The sequence below is a fragment of the Garra rufa genome, chromosome 6, assembly GCF_049309525.1.
Source record: "Garra rufa chromosome 6, GarRuf1.0, whole genome shotgun sequence".
Lineage (NCBI taxonomy): Eukaryota > Metazoa > Chordata > Actinopteri > Cypriniformes > Cyprinidae > Garra > Garra rufa.
The window spans coordinates 34,003,293-34,024,162 of NC_133366.1; the positions used below are offsets into that span (position 1 = coordinate 34,003,293).

At 36.2% G+C, this 20,870-nt stretch overlaps 1 protein-coding gene across 1 annotated transcript in view; it reads left to right on the forward strand.

Moving 5' to 3' along the window:
- The window catches only part of lrba (LPS-responsive vesicle trafficking, beach and anchor containing), a 352,295-nt gene that overhangs the window by 265,650 nt on the left and 65,775 nt on the right, over positions 1-20,870 (forward strand). Inside the window, exons 44-46 of the mRNA XM_073842640.1 lie at positions 8,786-8,926; positions 10,373-10,492; positions 17,297-17,449. Of these exons, the coding sequence (XP_073698741.1) occupies positions 8,786-8,926; positions 10,373-10,492; positions 17,297-17,449 (414 nt within the window). The remainder of the gene's footprint in view (positions 1-8,785; positions 8,927-10,372; positions 10,493-17,296; positions 17,450-20,870) is intronic.

Here is a 20,870-nt window from a genome sequence, read left to right on the forward strand (position 1 = left end):
TGCATCCTTGCTGAATAAAGGGACTAAATTATTTTTTTTTAAAAAGGGAAAAAAGTTTATTCTTCATTGACTGGCTCTTGACAAAAGATGGCTAATTGCGATAATCTCAAAGATATCAGTCAATATATTTTTCTTTTTCTACACAGTATACAATGCATATACAGTACTAGTTTTATTACTAGTATACATTTCAGCATTTTTGTGTATTTGAACCCTTTCCAACAATGACTGTATGATTTTGAGATCCATCTTTTCACACTGAGGACAACTGAGGGACTCAGTATGCAGTATGCAACTATTACATAAGGTTCAAAACCTCACTGATGCTTCAGAAGCAAAAACGATTTATTAAGAGCCAGAGGGTGAAAACTTTTGGAATTTGAAGATAAGGGTAAATTTAACTTATTTTGTCTTCTGGGGAACATGTAAGTATCTTCTGTAGCTTCTTAAGGGCAGTACAAAATGAAAAATTATGATATTTAGGCAAAATAAGAAAAATGTACATACTCATTCTGTTCAAAAGTTTACACCCCTGGCTCTTAGTGCATAAAGTTTTTCCTTCTGAAGCATCAGTGAGCGTTTGAACCTTCTGTAATAGTTGCATATGTTCCTGTGTGTGAAAAGATGGATCTCAGAATCATACAGTCATTGTTGAAAAGATTTCAAATACAAAAAAATGCTGAAAAAAAAAATTGTGGGACCTGGAAGATTTTTCTGAAGAACAGCGGACAGTTTAACTGTTCAAGACAAACAAGTGATTCATAAACAACTATCACAAAAAAAAAAAAAAAACATTAAAACAACAAAAAAATAACATGCTTGCTTAACCTCAACTGTAATGATTAGAATCGTACATTATAGTATAGCATATTTCAACACAACACACAGCAAATCTATAGCCAATTTTTCCCATAATCCATATTAGAGCTGTGCAAACAAGGCCTGTTTTCTTCTAAATCAGGACTCTGAATCAAACACTTGAGGCCAGTGGATTGAGGTTGATGCCATGGTCTTTAATTGCAATCGATTGTTGTGTAGCGAGTTGAACTACTAATAGCTGTTTCGCTGAAGTGACAGTGATTAACCAGGAAGGAAGATCATGCTAGTTGAGATATTCAATCCAATCCATCTTGCCATGGCGATGATGGTTATTTCCATTTTATTTAAATGCGGCTCACTTATGTTTGTATCTCGAAACTAGTGTCTTGAAGAGCTCGTTTCTCAGTCTAAATCTGATAAATATTTTATGTCAGGGAGCTGGGGGGCACTCCTCCAAAAGAATGCTTTTTACTCACATTGCACCATTTGGGTAATTGAGTTTCAGGACAAAAGTTGTGTTTTAAAACGCCTCCACCCTTAAACTCCACTTTAAAAGTGCTTGTGAAAGCTTGCCAGTCACTGCCTCAAAAATCACCATCAATTTCATGTAATGGTGGCCAATGGAGGGAGGACAGAGGATTACTTTTAGAGCCCAGATGATCGAACGAGTGTCCACTCTGACCCAAAATGGCAGAATAAATCAGTTCTAAGAGGCAGGAAAACAAAGGACTAAGAGATAATGGAAGATGAATTCCTGTGCAAAAAGAATCATGAGGATTCAGAAGTCACCCTTACTGTCTACAGACTGAGATCATCGCTCACAGATTGCTCTACAGTGCAGATTTATATACATGATGCTATCTGTATCTACTGCATTGCCTTTAGCAAACAGACGTCTCTGTGTTTTACCAATTCAGTTTTGAAGCTAGATGTTTCTTTCAGCTACAGAGTGGTTTAGGTTAATATTTACTGGATATAATTAGAATATGTCTAACATTATATTTTCAACATTATTAAGACGTTTTAATGTACTTTTTGTTTGACGATTAACTTCATGATGTTTGTGTCTTTCTTTTTTTCAGTCAAAAAGAAATTAAGGTTTTTGAGGAAAACATTCCAGGATTTTTGGACTATAGTGAATTTCAGTGGGAGCCAACAGGTTGAAGGTCCAAATTGCAATTTGAAGGCAGCTTCAAAGGGCTCTACACGATCCCAGCTGAGGAATAAGGGTCTTATCTAGTGAAACAATTGGTAATTAAAAAATAAAAAATAAAAATGTATTTACTTTTTAACCACAAATGCTAATCTTGCACTAGCTCGTCTTCACGTATTACATAGTACATAAAAATGGCCAATTGTTTCGCTAGACAAGACCCTTATTCCTTGGCTGGGATTGGGTAGAGCTCTTTAAAGCTCCATTGAAACTGCAATTTGGACCTTCAACCCATTGGTTCCCAATGAAGTCCTATATGGAGAAAAATCCTGCAATGTTTTCCTCAAAAACATTAATTTCTTTTCGACTGAAGAAAGAAAGACATGAACAGCTTGAATGGCAATTATCAGGAAATTTTAAAGTTCCTAATGACCATATCTTGTTTAATTTTTTGCACATATGAGAGCAAAAATAGAAATATGCCAAGAATGGCAATCAATTAAAGAAAAAAAATAGGTTGATCTATGTATATACTGTATCTAGTATATACTGTATCTAGTTTTTAGCTGTTAGTGGCAGACAGTTGTCTTTTCCCCAGTGCATGTTTGAACAAATAAATATACAGGGAGGCACTCGCTGTTGTAGTCAACACACAGCTTGCAGCATATCTCTTTATTTATTTATAATTTGTTCAGCCCTGTTCTGTTTCTTTGCAATGGCTTCCGCCCACTAGGTTAAAAGACAACAGTCCTATACACCATCCTACATCACCCTCGCCTTTGTTTCTCTCTCTTTCCATCCCTCCCTCCCTCAAACTCTCTCTCGAGTTTTGACAGCCTTGCCTTTATGTTCAGTCAAGCTTTCAAGCCTTAGGGAGAAACGGAGGCCGAGCGAGAGCAGCCACCCCTCCCTCTGCAGCGAACAACAGCAAATCTCAACAATCTTTATTACAACTGCTTTATTCATGCTGTTGACACAGGCAATATCAGTGTATGACCAGCGGACCATGACAACACCGTCTCGCCTGTGAAGGCCATCTGAACCTTGTATAAGCTGTGTGTCTTTCCTCTTTTTGTCCTTAACCCCTCCCGCTCTCTCTTGTCGTCTGCGTATGCCACATCGCAGCGCTGCTTTGATAGAAGCAGGTCATGTGGGACCTTTTACACAGTGAGGTGAAATTGCCATAGACGCCGTGTCACATGCACTGTCTTCCCTGCGGGCAGAGGAATGTGCTTCATGAATTTATGTTCCTTTTGTCTCAGCGTTATGACCCCGCTGGCTTTCTTATCATAAACTCTAACCTCTTCGTGACATCTGGTGCAGCCAGAGTTATCACTGCAGCCAGAAAGAACAAAACTGACAGAACTGAGTGAGACGCTTTCCAAATAGATTTTCACTTGTGTCTTAGTGGACACAAGCATATTGATCAGTTTCTTTTGTATCTTTTAAACTACTACACAAAAATGTGCACATTGCAATACATGCGTGTAACACAATGCAGCAAAACTATATTAGGATTACGACTAAAATTGTTTCAAACGTGTGAGAGAGAGACTCACACAGGTTAGGTTGAGATAGTGAAACTGCTATGTTAATGTAGCTTTCCTACAAAAAAAAAAAAGGATAAAGGATTAGTTCACTCCAGAATTAAAATTTCCTGATAATTTACTCACCCCCATGTCATCCAAGATATTCATGTCTTTCTTTCTTCTGTCGAAAAGAAATTAAGGTTTTTGAGGAAAACATTCCACGATTTCTCCATATAGTGGACTTCAATGGAGATCTATGATTTGAAGGTTCAATGCAGCTTCAAAGGGCTCTACACGATCCCAGACAAGGAATAAGGGTCTTATTGTGAAACAATCTGTCATTTTCTAAACAAAAAGTTAATTTTTTTTTTTTTTTTTTTAACCACAAATGTTTAGAAATTGACCAGTCGTTTTGCTAGTTAAGACCCTTGTTCCTCGGCTGGGATGGTGTAGAGCACTTTGAAGCTGCATTGAAACTGCAATTTAGACCTTCAACCCGGTGATCCCCATTGAAGTCAACTATATGGAGAAAAATCCTGGAATGTTTTCCTCTAAAAACCTTCATTTCTTTTCAACTAAAACATTTTAAATTTCCTTAATTTAAGGAAATTTTTATTCAGGAGTGAACTAATACTTGAGTGAACTGCCCTTTCTTAGTTAAATTAATTTTCCAAAACACTAACAGGATGGAATTTGAGAACACAGCAGAAACCTATAAGTTGAAAGGTTTAAAAGGGAAAAAAATGAGGTAATAACTTAAATATTACTTAATAAATAGTCTTATGGTAGTTAGAAGTGGAGAAAATCTCATTTTTACTTTAAAAGTCACAATGTAATGGAAGTAGCAACAGATTTTCTTCTGTATTGAGATGTACTGTACATCCAAGTGAAACCTATTATTGAAAAAGAACGACTCTAGGGTTCTATTTATTAGTTGTTGATCGGATGGAGACAGATCTAAATGTAAATTTAAAAAAATGTTGGGGTTTTAAAGTGAATCCCATGTAGCCTTGTGTGGCTTAATATAACATAAATTATGTCTCTTACTGAAATATGTAGTACACAACCCATAAAAGTTTTACGTTATTTAAAAAAAAAAAAATCCACACTGTTTTATGCATATTTTGGACTAAGAGGGGCGCCATTATTCAGATGACAATGATCTGGTGCTATTTTTACCACAACCCAACTCGAAATACACTACTCGGAAAATAAAATACTGATGTGATGCCACATTATGTGGCTTTTGGTTGTCATTTTCAGTTGAAGGGCAGCAAAAGAAGCAATGGAAGTCTTCACTGCTTTCCTAGTGATAAGAAGAGGAGTAAAAATAGGAAAATGCCTGTGGACTAATAAAACTTCCTAAAGACCTGCGTCTTTGCTCTGTTCACTTCAGCCCTGATGCCTTTGAGGCTTTTAGTAGACCACAGCTACAGAAAAAGCTCACAAACGGCAAGAAATGCTAGATGCCATCCTGGCAGGACGTAAAGGAGTTTCTCAGTGTGAATTTCACTCTATATCTGGGGCGTTTAGACTCCTTGTAAGGAAAATGGATGGTACAGCATTTGGTTTAAATTTACGCTTATCCATCACCACCTGTGAGCTCTTTCAGTAGCTGGGGTCATCATATCAGTATGATAAAAATCAGGTAGCGCCAGTAGTTTACAGAGTGCAGTCATTTTACGCAATCAAAATGATGGTGCCCCCCATAGTTCAAAATATGTATAAAATTATGTTGTTGGTTTTTTTTAATAACATGAATCTTTCATGGGTTTTCTACTACATATTTCAGTAAGAGACATAATTTATGTTGACATAATTTATGTTGTATTTAGCCACACACGTTTGAATACCTGGGGGTTCCCTTTAAGTACACTGTCGGTTAACCATGAAATTGAGTTCTGACAGTTTAAAAATTACGAGCTCTAAAAAAGTAAGAAAGAAAGAAACATGCATGGATGAATCATTCGCAGTTTTAGGGTGAATTTCCATTTAATGCTGACTTTAATTGCAATATTGTGATAAAAGACCATGAAACAATATGATTTCTATAGTGACTTTAATATTTTATTGAGGGAGGAAGGCATCCTATACGAGTGTGACAGATAAAATAAAAGACGTCCTGGCTAAGGCATGGTATTATATTTGTACATTAACAAAGATAACACCAAATGTATTGACCTGTTTCTCCACCCTCACTGTGATGTAGTTAATGGCATATTGATTTGCCCTGCATCACATCATTTACACCCTTTCAGCTGAGCACTAGATACATTCACACCTTCTATAATGAATGCTTCAGCCTTACCTCCATGTGCAAATATCGAAACCTCCTAATTCTGATGCCAGAGCTTCCTTCATTGAATCATTTTTTCACTCAAAGCTTTATTTAATTTAGAACATGCGTTCAAAAAAGTTCATTATGTAGTATTAAGTCATTAGGATTAGTGCTTACAGTAATATATTATATTGAACCCTTATTTGCTTGCTTTTTCTGTGCAAAAAAAAAAAATATTTAGGTTTAATTTAGAACTTAAATTAAGTCACTGTCTACTCAAGCACACTTTCTGCATTTAAAGAGGTGCCTAGATCACAGTGCTGAATGCAAATTGCACCCAGCAGAGAATTTTTGGCCTTGTTTGTGATGGTATAATTCCTTTCGTGAATCGTGTGCGAATAAACAAAGCTATCAGATGCAATTCATAAAATCCCCCCTAAGAAAACCCTGAATTTTGAGCAGCACGGTGAAGTGCTGATACTGATAGCTACTGGCAGTCTGTTCAGATTTGCAGTCTAATTAAAAACATTGGGGCAGCTCATTTATTTGAGCCGTCACTAGAGAAATATTCAGCAGTGCTGCCAGAGCGTATTAGGGTCGGTGGTGTGCGTTCACTCCATCACACTGCGCTGTGGTACGGGGATAACCCTGATGAACGACACTGTCACGAGACCCTATTGTACTGGAGCGCCTCCGACCGTAATTTACTGCCGTAAACAACACGAGGGGCTCGCACGAACACACACACTCATATACATGCACACAAATTCACATAGAAACGCATTCTCACTCACACACACACACTGAGCTATGACAGAGATGTTTTTTATCCTGCTCTCCCTTTTCTTTCTTTAATGAGGGTCCTGTTATTACCGCAATCAATCAGTTAAATCGCACAATGTTTAATTCAGTGTGTGTTCTCACCGTAGTTGCCACAAGAGAGCAGACCGTGTGTCATTGTCAGCCCAGGGCTGCATTCCAGTTTACACACACATACACTCACACACGCAGAATGCATTCAGCATAAATCTAATACATTTCAGTGACAATTATACAAGCTTTAGTGATTTACAATCAAATGTTGATTAAACAGCGCTCCTTTTTAAATCTCAATTAAATCCAAGATGTAGTTTAATCACGATTATATTAGAATTAGTGGAATATAATTAACCTCTATTTTTAAATGAGCCCCACAGCCCTTGGCCTTCTTGCACTGTGTTAAATCTCTTATTAATGCAGGCACACATAGACACATAAGCACAGTGGAGCATTAAAAGATACAATCAGTGGTTTCACACCCATATTGTACTAGCACCATTGTAATCAATAAAAAAGCATCTGAGGACCCTCATTACACAGCTATGATATGAGAGAGAGATGGAGATGGTCGATCTGTTCTGCCCACTCTCATTTCAAGGAGCTCCATCATTCCATTACTATTGATCATACTAAGATACGAGAGACAGACAGAGAGAAAGAGAGCTGCAGTTCAAGAGTAATAGAGACTCAGCAGGGTAATAACAATACATATAAATGAGCATTTAAATAATGGCCTGCTTCCATACACTGGGTTTCTTCAGATCAATGAAGAATTAAAGCAGCTAATCAATGCTTTTGATAAAACCCAATGCAGGGCAAGAAAATATTAGACATATATGAAGTCTCATAACAACTCAAATGCGTTAAAGGGCAAGTTCACCTAAAAATGTGACCCTGGACCACAAAACCAGTCATAAGGGTCATTATATCTGAAATCCGAATAAATAAGCTTTCCATTGATGTATGGTCTGTTAGGATAGGACAATATTTGGCAGAGATACAACTCTTTGAACATCTGGAATCTAAGGGTGCTAAAAAAAATATTAAGAAAATTGCCTTTAAAGTTGTGCAAATGAAGTTCTTAGCAATGCATATTACTTATAAAAAAAATTCAGTTTTGTCATATTTCTGGTAGGAAATCTACAAAATATCTTAATGGAACATGATCTTTACTTAATAACCTAATGATTTTTGGCATAAAAGAAAAATCGATAATTTTGACCAAACATGTAAGACCTCCATTCCTTTTCAGAACACAAATTAAGACAGCAATGCAACTAGCACATTCAAGGCCCAGAAAGGTAGAAAGGACATCAAATAGTTACGTTGCTGTTTATGAAAGGTCAGAAAGCTCTCGAATTTCATCGAAAATATTTTAATTTGTGTTCTGAAGATGAATGAAGGTCATGAGAGTAAGTATTTATTGACAGAGTTTCCATTTTTTAGTGAACTATCCCTTTAAATTCAATATACCCTTTGCTATAAATGTTTAACATCATTATGAATGTACAAACATACAAAAAAACATTCAAAAGTAGGGGTCAGTAAGATTTTTTTTTTTTACTTACAGGAAGGATTCATTAGTTTGATCAAAAATCAAAGTAAAGACATGTATAATGCTATAAGATTTAACTTTCAAATAAATGCTATTCTTTGGAACTTTTATTTGTTATTCATTGAATCTTGACAAAAAAGTACCACCTTTCTAAAATATTAAACAACTGTTGTCATCATTGACAATATTAATGTTTCTTAAGCACGTTTCGTAATGTTTCTTAATCACTGGAATAAGTGACATTTTAAAATATATTAAAATAAAAAGCGTTATTTTAAATTGTAATAAGATTTCACAATATTACCGTTTTTAAAATCTTACAGACCTCAAACATGAACAGTTGAGCAAAGAAACACAATTTTTTTTTTTTTTTTATTCACAGTTACAGAAAAGAGACTGTTGAATGTGACAGACTTAAAATAACAGTCTATTATTGATGAAACTTAACAGCCGCACTACATTATTATGTAAATAAATTATTAGCATTAATAAGTGATTACTTTTTCAAGATTTAACACCTGTGGTCCTTATTCTGACATCTGACTTATTTTATTGCTTTGGTTCTTGCACATTTATACTTTATTAATGCAGTTTTATGTTTATTCCAATAATGTTGTCCTTTCTCATTACAGCCTATTGGTGCACTCAACCCAAAGAGGGCTGCATTCTTCTCTGAACGTTTTGAATCGTGGGAGGATGAGCAGGTGCCCAAATTCCACTACGGCACACACTATTCCACCTCCAGCTTTACTCAGATGTGGCTACTCAGGACTGTAAGTTGCACATAAACACACAAGTGTCACACTTTAACTCCAAACTGCAATTTTTAAAATGTTAGATTTTTTTATAGCATCAGTCGCTTAGAACACAAAAGCATGTCAGTGTGTCATTTGCCAGTGCATTATTTCACTTCCTTTAACGTTTATTTTTTATGGCCTGTTTATGTGGGACAAATAAACAGGATCATAATTGTCCAAATGATTTGCCACTTTTAAACGGCTTTAAAACACAGCAGCTCTGTGCTCTTCACGCTGCGACAAAACGCTACACATTCATCATGTGATCTGTTGTGAAACACATTGCAACTAATTGTTGTTTATAATTGGGCATGTGTGCGTGCTCAGTCAGGTTGATTTATTGTTATATTGAAATGTAGGCCGTATCTGCATACTAACAAACACACAACACATCGCTCATCTTCCCCTCATCCTTTGTGTTCTAATATCTGCAGAGAACAAAGACATGACACTCTGGAGGAAAAAATACTTTTTATATGCTTTATAACAGTACATAGTTCAGGATAAGCAGTTCTGTATTAGTTTTACAGCTATAAAGTCCCACGTTTCTCGAAGTGTCAGTTGCTTTACATTTAAATTAGGTCTTTGTTTTATTTCGTTTTAATGTTTAGAGTATTCACATATTCCTATAAATTCTACTCTCAAAGAGAGAGAGAAAACGATCCAGAGGTCACTAACCCGTCCCTGGCCATCACTGTAATTGTTACAGTTTTTCACTTTCATTGCCATTCCCTGTTGGCCCATTGTATTGATCCCATCCCATTATTATCAGGCTTATCCCAAATCCACTTCACCAAACACCCTAATTCATGTACCATAGCACAAATCAGCAACCTCGTGATATTGAGGCTCTTGACAGAGAAAAGGAGAGTGGTAAATTCAGTCAAGCACCCAAAAGCCTCTGCGTAATTAGGGTATTTTTCTTTCATGGTGTAGCTTACCGGGGTGCTATTCACTCTAATTGCGTCCTTCTCATCGGGGAGGTATTGTTTCAAAAGAACCACCTATTTATTCTGCACAAACAAGATTAAGCATGATTAGAAAAGAACAAATAATGCACTTGTAAAGGCTTTGCTGTCTGACCGGGGTTAATAACAGGTTTCTTTAGCATTCAAGTCCCTCTTTTGGGGAAGAGGTTTTCATTTAGTGCACACAAATTAGGATCATTTTGTATAAGGCTTTGTTATGAACAGCAGGCATCGATGCTAAATAAGAGATACTGGCCTGGTTGCACGTATTGAAGAATGTTCAAATTGCAGGCTAAAGACTGATCAAAGTAGACTCTTAGTTATTAAATGCATGATCTATGCTAAATGGAATTTGCCCTGTAGTTGTTTTAGGTCCTAACATGACTTTTTAATACTCATTTTAGCATGAATTTGTGTGGAAGGTCCAAATGTTTTCTTTCTGTTTTATTCTCAGGAGCCTTTCACAACATTCTTCCTAAATTTCCAAGGTGGGAAATTTGACCATGCTGATCGCACTTTCTCCTCAGTGTCCAGAGCTTGGAGAAACTGCCAGAGGGACACGTCTGACGTGAAGGTACGTCAACATATGTGATTTTTTTGTGTGTGTGCGTCATGCGTCCATGTTTATTCACATGCACAAAGCTGTACTTACAGCTGCAATCGAAATTATTCAACCCCCCCCCCAGAGACTGCAGTACTTTACAAATACAAACTTTTCTAAAGATCCAGGACTTTATAAAAACTGCATCTATAACCGTTTACTGCCACATTAAAAGTGATAATGTCAATATATAATGTAATGTTTCTTATATATATATGTATAAGATCTTTCTAAAATCTTTCTATATAATGTAATGAGTTTTTTTTAGTAACACATCTGTCATAATTATTCAACCCGTATTCAACATTGCTGTTTTAAGTCACATAAAAAAAATTGTCTTAAAACACAATTAAGCCTTTAGAAACTTCACAAAAACAGAATTAACTTGGAGTGTTACACATATACATTTAGCCCATGCATGTGCTGAAGTTGAGTAAAATTGAGAAGAACAAAAAGGCCGACTTGAACATGCTAAAATTCATTTGGATAGACCTGTGGAGTTCTGAAAGAATTTTTTTTTGGGGTGATGTGACCAAACTGGAACTTCTTGGACCTATGGATCAGCAGTCTGGTCCAAAAAAAGGCAAAGCTTATAAGCAGAAGCATACTGTCTCCATGGTCAAACATGGAGGTGGGCCAGTCCTGGTATGGGGTTGTTTTACTGCAGCAGGAAGTTAAGTATCAGGCCATTTTGGCAAGAATTGTGAAGCCTTTGGTGCAATGACTGAAGCTGATGATCAATAGACTTTTCTGCAGGACAATCATCCCAAAGTATACATCCAAATCTACTAATGCTTGGTTCAGGAATCAGTCATAGAATGTCCTTGAGTGGCCTGTTGAGTCTCCAGATTTAATTCTCGTTAAAAATATTTGGGTTGAATTTGAAGAAAGAATGAAAGAAAAAAAAAAAAACATTTTCAGCTGAGGAATGGTCCAAGATTGCAGTAGAGAGGTAAAAGAAACTTCTAAGCACTTCCAAACAGCATGTATCAGTGGTTTTAAAGAGTAAAAGGTTATGCGCCAAATTTTACATTTGGGGGTTGAATAATTTTGAACATGAATGCTTAGAGTCAATTAGATTTTTTTCATTATTCATCATCTTAAGTTTTCAGAATTACTCAAATGTGTATTATAAACTTTCTCCAATAAAGCTAATGATCAATGAACTTTCCTGCAGGACAATCATCCCAAAGTATATGTGACCCTGGACCACAAAACCAGTCATAAGTGTAAATTTGTCGAAATTGAGATTCTTACGTCATCTGAAAGCTGAGTAAATAAGCTTTCCATTGATATATTGTTTGTTAAAATAGGACAATGTTTGTCTGAGATACAACTATTTGAAAACCTGGAATCTGAGGGTGCAAAAAAATCTAAATATTGAGAAAATCGCCTTAAAAGTTGTCTAAATGAAGTTCTTAGCAATGCATATTACTAATCGAAAATCAAGTTTTTAGATATTTATGTTAGAAAATTTACAAAATATCTTCATGGAACATGATCTTTACTTAATATGCTAATGATTTTTGGCATAAAAGAAAAATCGATAATTTTGACCCATACAATGTATTTTTGGCTATTGCTACAAATATACCCGTGCTACTTAAGACTGGTTTTGTGGTCCAGGGTCACATATATCCAAACCTACTTATGCTTGGTTTATGGATCAGTCATAGAATGTCCTTGAGTGGCCTGTTGAGTCTTAATTCTCATTAAAAATATTTGGTTGAATTTAGAGAAAGCAATGGCAATGTGAAAACCAAAAATTATCAGTGATCTAAAAGCTTTTTCAGGTGAGGAATGGTTGCAGTAGATAGGTAATAGAAGCTTCTAAGCACTTCTAAGCAGTGTTTATCAGTGGTTTTAGAGAATAAGATAATAAGATTCTGCATCAAATTGGTCTTTTGGGGCTTGAATCATTTTGAACATGAACGTTTAGAGACAATTTGATTTTTTTCCCCATTATTCATCAACTTATGTTCTTAGAATTACTCAATTGTGTATTAACTTTCTCCAATAGTGCACCGATGCCTTTGTCGAATTGTTTTCACAAAATTTAGTTTCTTTGCAGCAAAATATCTTGCAGGTCAAAGAGGTTGAATAATTTCGATTGCAACTGTATTTCCTTTCATTCAAGCATCAGTCGGTCCCTTGCCTGGATTTGGTTTTCGCCTTCCACTGATATTTTGTTTTTCACAAATGTGGAGGCTATTACATGATTAGACGTTTCTCTAGTGAGTTGACTTCCTCTTGGTAACTGGAGCTTGCTGGGACTTGGTGTGAGGGCAGTCGTCATGGAGACATCGCAGCTCTCTGCCCGGCTGCCCCCATCACCTCTCCATAAAAAGTGGCCTTAGCACATGTACGGTCACAACCAATCCTTGTCATGCTACTATGAAAGCGTCAAGGGTCCTTGATCAAAGCATTAAACTAATCTTGATTTCGAACTTTCCCCCTTTCCCCCCTTACACTCTCTCTTGCGAAACCTTTCATAACACTCTAACCCTCAGTTGAACCTTTTGTCGTTCGGCCTCAAACCAAAGTCAGACAGCAATCCCAAATGCACACTCAGAGGCCCTCAGAGTGTTCGGCACTGACTTTAACAAAAATGTCCAGACCTCTTGAAATATTCATTACAACAGACAGCCATTTTGTTAGCACGCTCGTTGCATTCTGGCGTTTTTCAGGGGCTGATTGCGCTCATTTGATAATAAGACATGTGGCTCACATTACATGGTCACACTTGATATCGAAAGCTCACTCAAAACCCAGTTTGGTTTTTGCGTGAGCTTGTCACTGTGGATCAGCATAACAGGATTGGCATGCATCAAAACCAAATGACTTGACTAAAAACCTGGAAATCACCTTCAGTATATTTGACTTTGAAGCTGTGGAACATTTCAAACATGTTTTACTTTTCTTAACCTTGCAAAAAAGGTCTGATAGGTGCAAATGAGAAGCAAAGAAGTGCCTTCAAATGTAATAATGTATCAATTTGCCATGCTGTTATCCCTTTTTCTTAAAAAAACAAAAAGCACAGCAGTCCCCCTGCATTTAGAAACACCCCCTCATTCTACCAAGAGGTGAAAAGCCTTTAGCAGTTTTTGTGTCCAGACTAAAGAGAGCTATAATGGCCTAAAGCCATCCTGATCCTGTCTGTCTCTAGCCAGGCAAACTCTGGCCTGACCTTTAACCTCCATCCCCTGACCTCCATGCACTAGGCTGAAAGCAGTGCGGACACTGAAAGTTTCCACTCAGGGGAATTAGAGCGGACCTAAGAGCAGGCCCAGGGGTACCCCTCTCTATTGACCCGCAGCAGGACAGGATTTTGGATCACAGGTTTTGCCCTATGACCAGTTCTGCTCAAGGGCCATTGCACATAATAGCTCCTCCCGAACCCCAGCCTTGGTCTCCCTCCCCCCCCCCAACCACTGGTTAAGTGGCTCTGGGTCTTTGTGCCGCCAATGAAGACGCCAAATTTACGCCAGGCTCCATACATGAACCTCAGGGCGCCTGGTGCCATTGTAAAATCGTGACCTTTTTGTTTTAAAGAGAGGACCAGAAAGAAATGAGGCAGGAGGCTAGTTTTGAACTTCCACCTTTTGTTTGCTCACCTAATTGGCCACTCGCAATGCACTGAGGAACTGTGTTCTATATACACAGTGCACATATACATATTAAATTTGAATGCTATGTTATGTTAAATATGTACAGTTTTTTTTAAATAGATGTTTAAATTTAGACCTGAAATGTTATTCTTCTACATACAAATATTAACCCTAGGGTTTTTGCTCTTAGCTTTGGAATGGACCTATCACAGAAAAGCATAATTAGTTTGGATGTGAGACAGAACTTGACTGGTCTATGACTACAGAGTGAGCGATAGATTGTCAGTTAGATGCTTCTCCAATTTATCATCATCATCATCATCAACTATAGAATGTGTGTACTGTATTTGATGAGTGGCGTGTGTATGAATAGGTGCACACTGTAGAATATAAGATGCAGAGCAACAGATGAAAGTAGGGATGGACTGAAAAAGAAATTCAGGCCAATACCAAATATAATTGAATTATTTTAATTGGATGACTGATGTTTTTACATTTAGAAACAGAGTTTTTTTTCTCTCCATTAAAATAATCCTGTTTGTCTCAAATAGGGCTGGGTGATATGGCCAAAAAGTTATCACAATCATTTTTTCATATCACTCGATAGCAATAATTATCATGATAAATGTCACATTATTATTTCTTTCAAGTTTAAAGGCAGATTTTTTGCTCCAAAGTGAAAGTTGTAGATGATTAGTTGTGGTTTTGAACTACTCCTTATGGTCAGAACATGACAAATTTTGGTTTAATTCTTCACACTTTTCCAGTCATTTTTCCTTAAAATAAATATCTTAATAGGGAAAAAATAATTTAGTAGTTCTGCATGTTCTACAGAGTAATATTGTTTCAAATCTAGAAACAGGTTTGTGTTGCCTGATAATATTAATAATAATAATATATTTTTTTGTCTCTTAGAAGTACACATTTGATAGTGGCTTGAGTTAGGATGAAGATTTAAATTTATGTTCATTGTAAAAAAAATCTTGTAAAAATTGTAGCCATCTCATTTTTATTTGGTGAAATTTAATTATACTGACTGTTTGAGTTTTTTTTTTTTAATTAATCATTGGTCTTTCATAGTCGCATACATTTTGATCATGATAACCACAGTTAAAATCACAAATAAAGCACGTCATAATATGGTTTATAGGTATTTGTATAAAAAACAGTAATCTAAACACATTTAGTATATAGCAGCAAAAATTAAGCTATAGCTTAATCACAAAAATTATGTAATTATATTCCTGTACTGTTTCAATACATTTAATACATGTCTATATTAATAATATAATAAAATTAAACACGAATACCCACATTTCTGACACAGTACCAGGGTGCAGTTAGTGTTACTACAGTAAATCCATGGTTGGTGATGCCGATTTTTAGATTAAAAAGCCCTTCAACTATGTCGTTGCACACAGTAGTTCTCCTGTTTGTCAGTGCTGTTTCATTTAATTTGTGTTACCACATTTGTGTTCATTGAATTCGCTTCGCACTAGATCTTACAGCGCTGTTTTGTGCTTGCATGACCAAGACTCATCAGCGACGCATCTGCTGTAGTAATCTCGTGCCATGCTTCCGTTTGAACTTTGAACCGAGCGCTTAAATGGTCCAAGTGGCGCGCTTCTAAAGACTAGCTTTCTCTCGTTCCACGCATAAACATTACAGTATATTCAACATTTATCGAACTCTTGTTATCATTTTATTAAGGAAAATTATATTGGTAACTACCGTTATCGATTTATCGCCCAGCCCTAGTTTCAAATAATCATGTTATATAATAAGTTTGACCAGAGCAGATTTCAGAAAAACAGGTATAGCTATTATAGAAATGCACATACCCTTTTATAGGAACACAGGCATATTTATTTTCTTTTCAAATTTACAAGTTGCTGCATTACAGGAATGACCCATTTACCATTAAACTAGCAAATTATATTTAAGTAATTTGCTCCTTCATGGTTTATCCACTTCATCCACTGATTTACAAAATCCTAAGATCAACAGGGTCAGAATTTAGAATAAAGTTAAGTGTCACATTTGAGATCTTCAGCAAGATCAGCAAGGATGATTGTTTCCTCCAAACACTTTTAGAATTTTTAAAATGGGATGTTATTGTCATGTAAAATGATTTCTGTGTAACCTGATTATTATTCATAAGATTTCACCTTTGCAATATCATGATGTCACCAACTTTTTCTTCCAATTGTGTCACCATTATTTAAAACAAAGTGATACCCATGCAATTTATAAAGGAAAAGAAAGAGTCTTAGTGCTATTTACCATGCTTTGACTGCCGTGTGCCTCTGCACTGCTATTTTAATGTTCTTTATCAGGATGACATGCAGTCGCTCTTTCTGTGAAGACTTTAAAATTGGATATTAAACTGGAGTAGCTCCAACTGCATCTCTCACTCAGAGTGGCAGCGCGGCACAGATTAAAGGCTAAATATTCAAACAAGGAATAACTGATTCCTCCACTCCTGATTCCTATTTAATGAGCTGTTATATTGTATATTTGTCTAATATGTTTAGGAATACTTGAAACTGGATGCATCTGCTTTGCACAATAATCAATTTTGTTTCCTTGTTTACTTTCTAACTACTTTCAAGAAAATTATGAAATTAAGATTAGATATTTAAAGGGATAGTTCACCCAAAAATGAAAATTTGATGTTCATCTGCTTACCCCCAGGGCATCCAAGATGTAGGTGACTTTGTTTCTTCAGTATAACACAAACGAAGATTTTTAACTCAAACTGTTGTATTCTGTCAGTCATAAAATGGCAGTCAATGGTTACCAAATATTTAAGAGTAAAAAAAAAAAAACATACACAGACAAAACCAAATTAAACCCTGTGGCTCGTGACGATACATTGAGGTCTTGAGACACATAACGATTGTCTGTGTATGATTTTTTTTTACTCTTAAAGATTTGGTAACCATTGACTGCCATTATATGACTGACAGACTGCAACGGTTTGAGTTAAAAATCTTCGTTTGTGTTCTACTGAAGAAACAAAGTCACCTAAATCTTGGATGCCCTGGGGGTAAACAGATAAAAAAAAATATCCCTTTAAAATTGATTGCAAACCCTGATCTAATTATTTAATCAGTTATTAGTGTGAAATTTGTAGCTAAAAAAGGCCGCCTTTCTGTCTCCCTCACAGGAATTGATCCCTGAGTTCTATTACCTCCCAGAGATGTTTGTCAACTCCAATAATTACAACCTGGGAGTGATGGATGATGGGACTGTGGTGTCAGACGTGGAGCTGCCGCCCTGGGCCAAGAGTCCTGAGGAGTTCGTTCGCATCAACCGACTGGTACGTTCACTCTCTGTATCTCCATTTCATTTCTTTTCTTTCCCTCTCTCTCTCCATCTTTCTTTATCTCCCTTATTAAATTGCTGTTAAAGTGCTGATTGCGAGTCGCTCTGGCCAGCGTGTCTGGCTCTTTGTATCTATTTGTGTGTGTGTGTGTGTGTGTGTGTGTGTGTGCTAATGCTGTGACCTGTTTTATGCTGATAATTACAACTCTGATATCAGTCTGACTCTCCCATTAATCATCCCACACAAACACGCACACACAACCTCCTCATCCAGTGTCACTATTCTGACATGCACACAGATGTTCACACACTTTCACTTAGTCTGTCTGTAGGGTTGCACAGACTTTAGCTGTTTGATCACTATCAGATAAAGTGCTGGTTGTTCTTTGATGTGTGTTATAGAAAGTAGTAGTCACAGTTGTACTGATTGTACTGTTGGGAACAGCACTGGTGCTGCATTAATTGGTGTCACTGTCTTATATCACAGACTCTGCCTGCCATTAAATTGCAAGTCGGTGCTTCTGTACAGTATGTCATGATTTCTGACACAATCTAAACTGACTGCATGAGCCAGTAATAAGTATACATTAATGTGACATGAGATCCTTTGTTGTCATAAAAGTCAAAGCTCTCGTATTTTTAGGATATTTTAAGCTGTAATTCTCTACACTCTTAAAAATAAAGGTACTTCACGATGGCATAGAAGAACCCTTTTTGTCTAAATGGCTCCATAAAGAACCTTTAACATCTTATTTATGGTGAAAGAAGGTTCTTCAGATTATAAAAAGGTAAGAAAGAGATGGTTCTTTAAAGAACCTTTGGCTAAATTGTTCCTTGTGGAACCAAAAATGGTTCTTCTATGGCATCGTATGAAGAACCTTTTAAAGCACCTTTATTTTCAAGAGTGTACGAATGTTATTTAAAAATGTTTTGCTTGAAAAGCTTTCGGAGTGACAACTACATTTAAATATGCGAGTGACTGTGAACAAGACTTACTTTTTATTTATAATTATGTTGGTGGAATAAATATAAAAAATTAGCAGGGATATTACTGACAGTTTTGCACAATGTGTGGCATTTTTACTGTAAAAATCTTACCAACCACAAACTTTGAGCGGCAGTGCATATGTAATATATAGGTGTGGTCAAAATTATTCATGCCCTTGGTAAATACAATCAAAGAAGGCTGTAAAAATAAATCTGCATAGTTTATCCATTTGATCTTTCATTAAACAATGTAAAAAAAAAATCAAACCTTTAATTGAAGAAAGAAAGAAGTGAACGTGTGGTAAAATCACATTATTTAATAAATATTTTTCTCTAATATAACATGTCCCCAATTTTTTGGCAGCCCTAGAAATTCATATGAGTAAAATATCTCTAAAGTATATTCCTATTCATATTTGTGTTTTTTTAGCATACCAGGGTGATTGGGAACATATAATTATCCAGCCATGGCTTCCTGTTTCACAAGAATATAAATATGAGGGAACACAAAAGCTGTAATAAAGTATTTCCAGTTAACAAAAAATGTTACAAATCTGCCTGGAAAAGGATGTGTCTGTTTCGTCTTAAGGCAACGTGTGGAGGATAGTTTGAGTGGCTAAAGACTCTCCAAGGATCACAGATGGATAATTACAGAAAATAGTTGAGTCTTAGGTTCAGAAAGCCTCAAAATGATCAAACAGCACCTACATCATCACATTTGTTTGGGAGGGTTTCAAGAAAAGAAAACAAAACAAAACAAAACAAAAAAAAAAATAGAGAAAATGCTCTCATGCAAAAACAAACTCCTGCATATTCACTTTTTAGAAACTATTGGAAAGTCAGACGGGATTGGGTTCTATGGTTTCAGATCTAGTAGTAACTAAAAAATAAGCTTTTTAGCTGCAAACACTCAAGATGGGTTTGGTGCACACAGGGATAAAAAAAGTACCCCATTTGTACAATTAAATATACTGCTCTATCTTTAATGTTTGGGCTGTTATTTTGGCAAAAGGAAGTTGCAAAAAGTATTGAATAAAAGAGTATGATTAATTGTGGCCAATGTTTATTAAAGAAAAAAAAAATCATGAGATTTCCCCCCCAAGTTTAAATTCTTATTCTGTAATGAAAGGTTATTATTTTGGTAAAATTTAAAAAAATAAAACATCAAAAGGATTAACAATGCAGATTTATTTTTTACAGCCCTTTTTGATTATATTTACTAAGGGTATGAATACTTTTGAACACAACTGTGTATGCATAATGTAGGGTTTATTTTCTACCAGTTAGTAAATCTGTCTTACTGATATTATATTATTCTAAAACTCTCATAAAAACAGAAATGGCATCTGGATGATCTGCAAATAAAAAGAAGATGCAGCTGGTGCATCTGTACTCAGTTTCCCTTTCCTTACTTTCCTATAACACAGGAGTTATAAAACTGATTTCAGATCAATGCGAAAAATCTCCTTTACCAGCACCCAATTAGTCTTAATGTGCACAGTAACACACACAATGAGACACAACATGAATCGATTGACTTTGTCCAGTGTGAAGATACACTATTGATCTGGGCAGCAGGAAGTGGGTGGACAAGCATGTAATGGAAACTCAGACTGTATACTAGTCATTACAACATATTACATTATAGGAACCGGACAAGTTGATTATTAGTGCTCCAAAATTGTGTTGGATTCACTGACTTAACATTTTATAATAATAGTTAAGCCATTAAATCATTGCTGGCCATCTGATAAAATTATTACAATTATAAAAGTATTGTCGTTTGAGCTTATGACAGTTCTGACCCACTGCCATAGTGCTGTGCCTATTTTGCGAGCATCTCCTTGTAACCCATCTAAATATGTCACGTTAATGCTTGTGATACTTGTGAATTTGTTTTGATCTTTCTCTTCTGATCAGTTTTTGTTTTTGAGTGTTTCAGTGTGTAAGGAAAGGAAGTGAGAAAGAATGATTGAACAGTGTGAGTCATATGGTTCCATGTGCTTTGCGGTTGTGTTCAGCTGGTGTCTACTATAAACACTGTGCAGAATCTTCTCAGTAAAGCTCAGCAGACCCTCTTCTGCAAGGACAGCTACAGGTTTTATCCTCTTTTCCAGTAATTAGACTTTTCAGTTTATCCTTTCATAATCCAAAAAATGCTCTGATCTTTTAAACGTGCCCTGTCTCTGTCAGCAGTTATTTTACACTCATCCTAGAAACCCCTCATTAAGAGGAGCTCCTCTTTCTAGTATGTGTATGTGTATGTGTGTGTTTGCATGTGTGTGTGTGTGTGTGTGTGTGTGTGTAAAGTGGGCATGAGCACCGCTGATGACTTATAGCTGGCATTAGGGGATGTCAGCTGTTCTACTCTGCTACAATGGGCTACATTTGTAATGAGGGCACAGACTCAGTCAGAGACAGACACATGC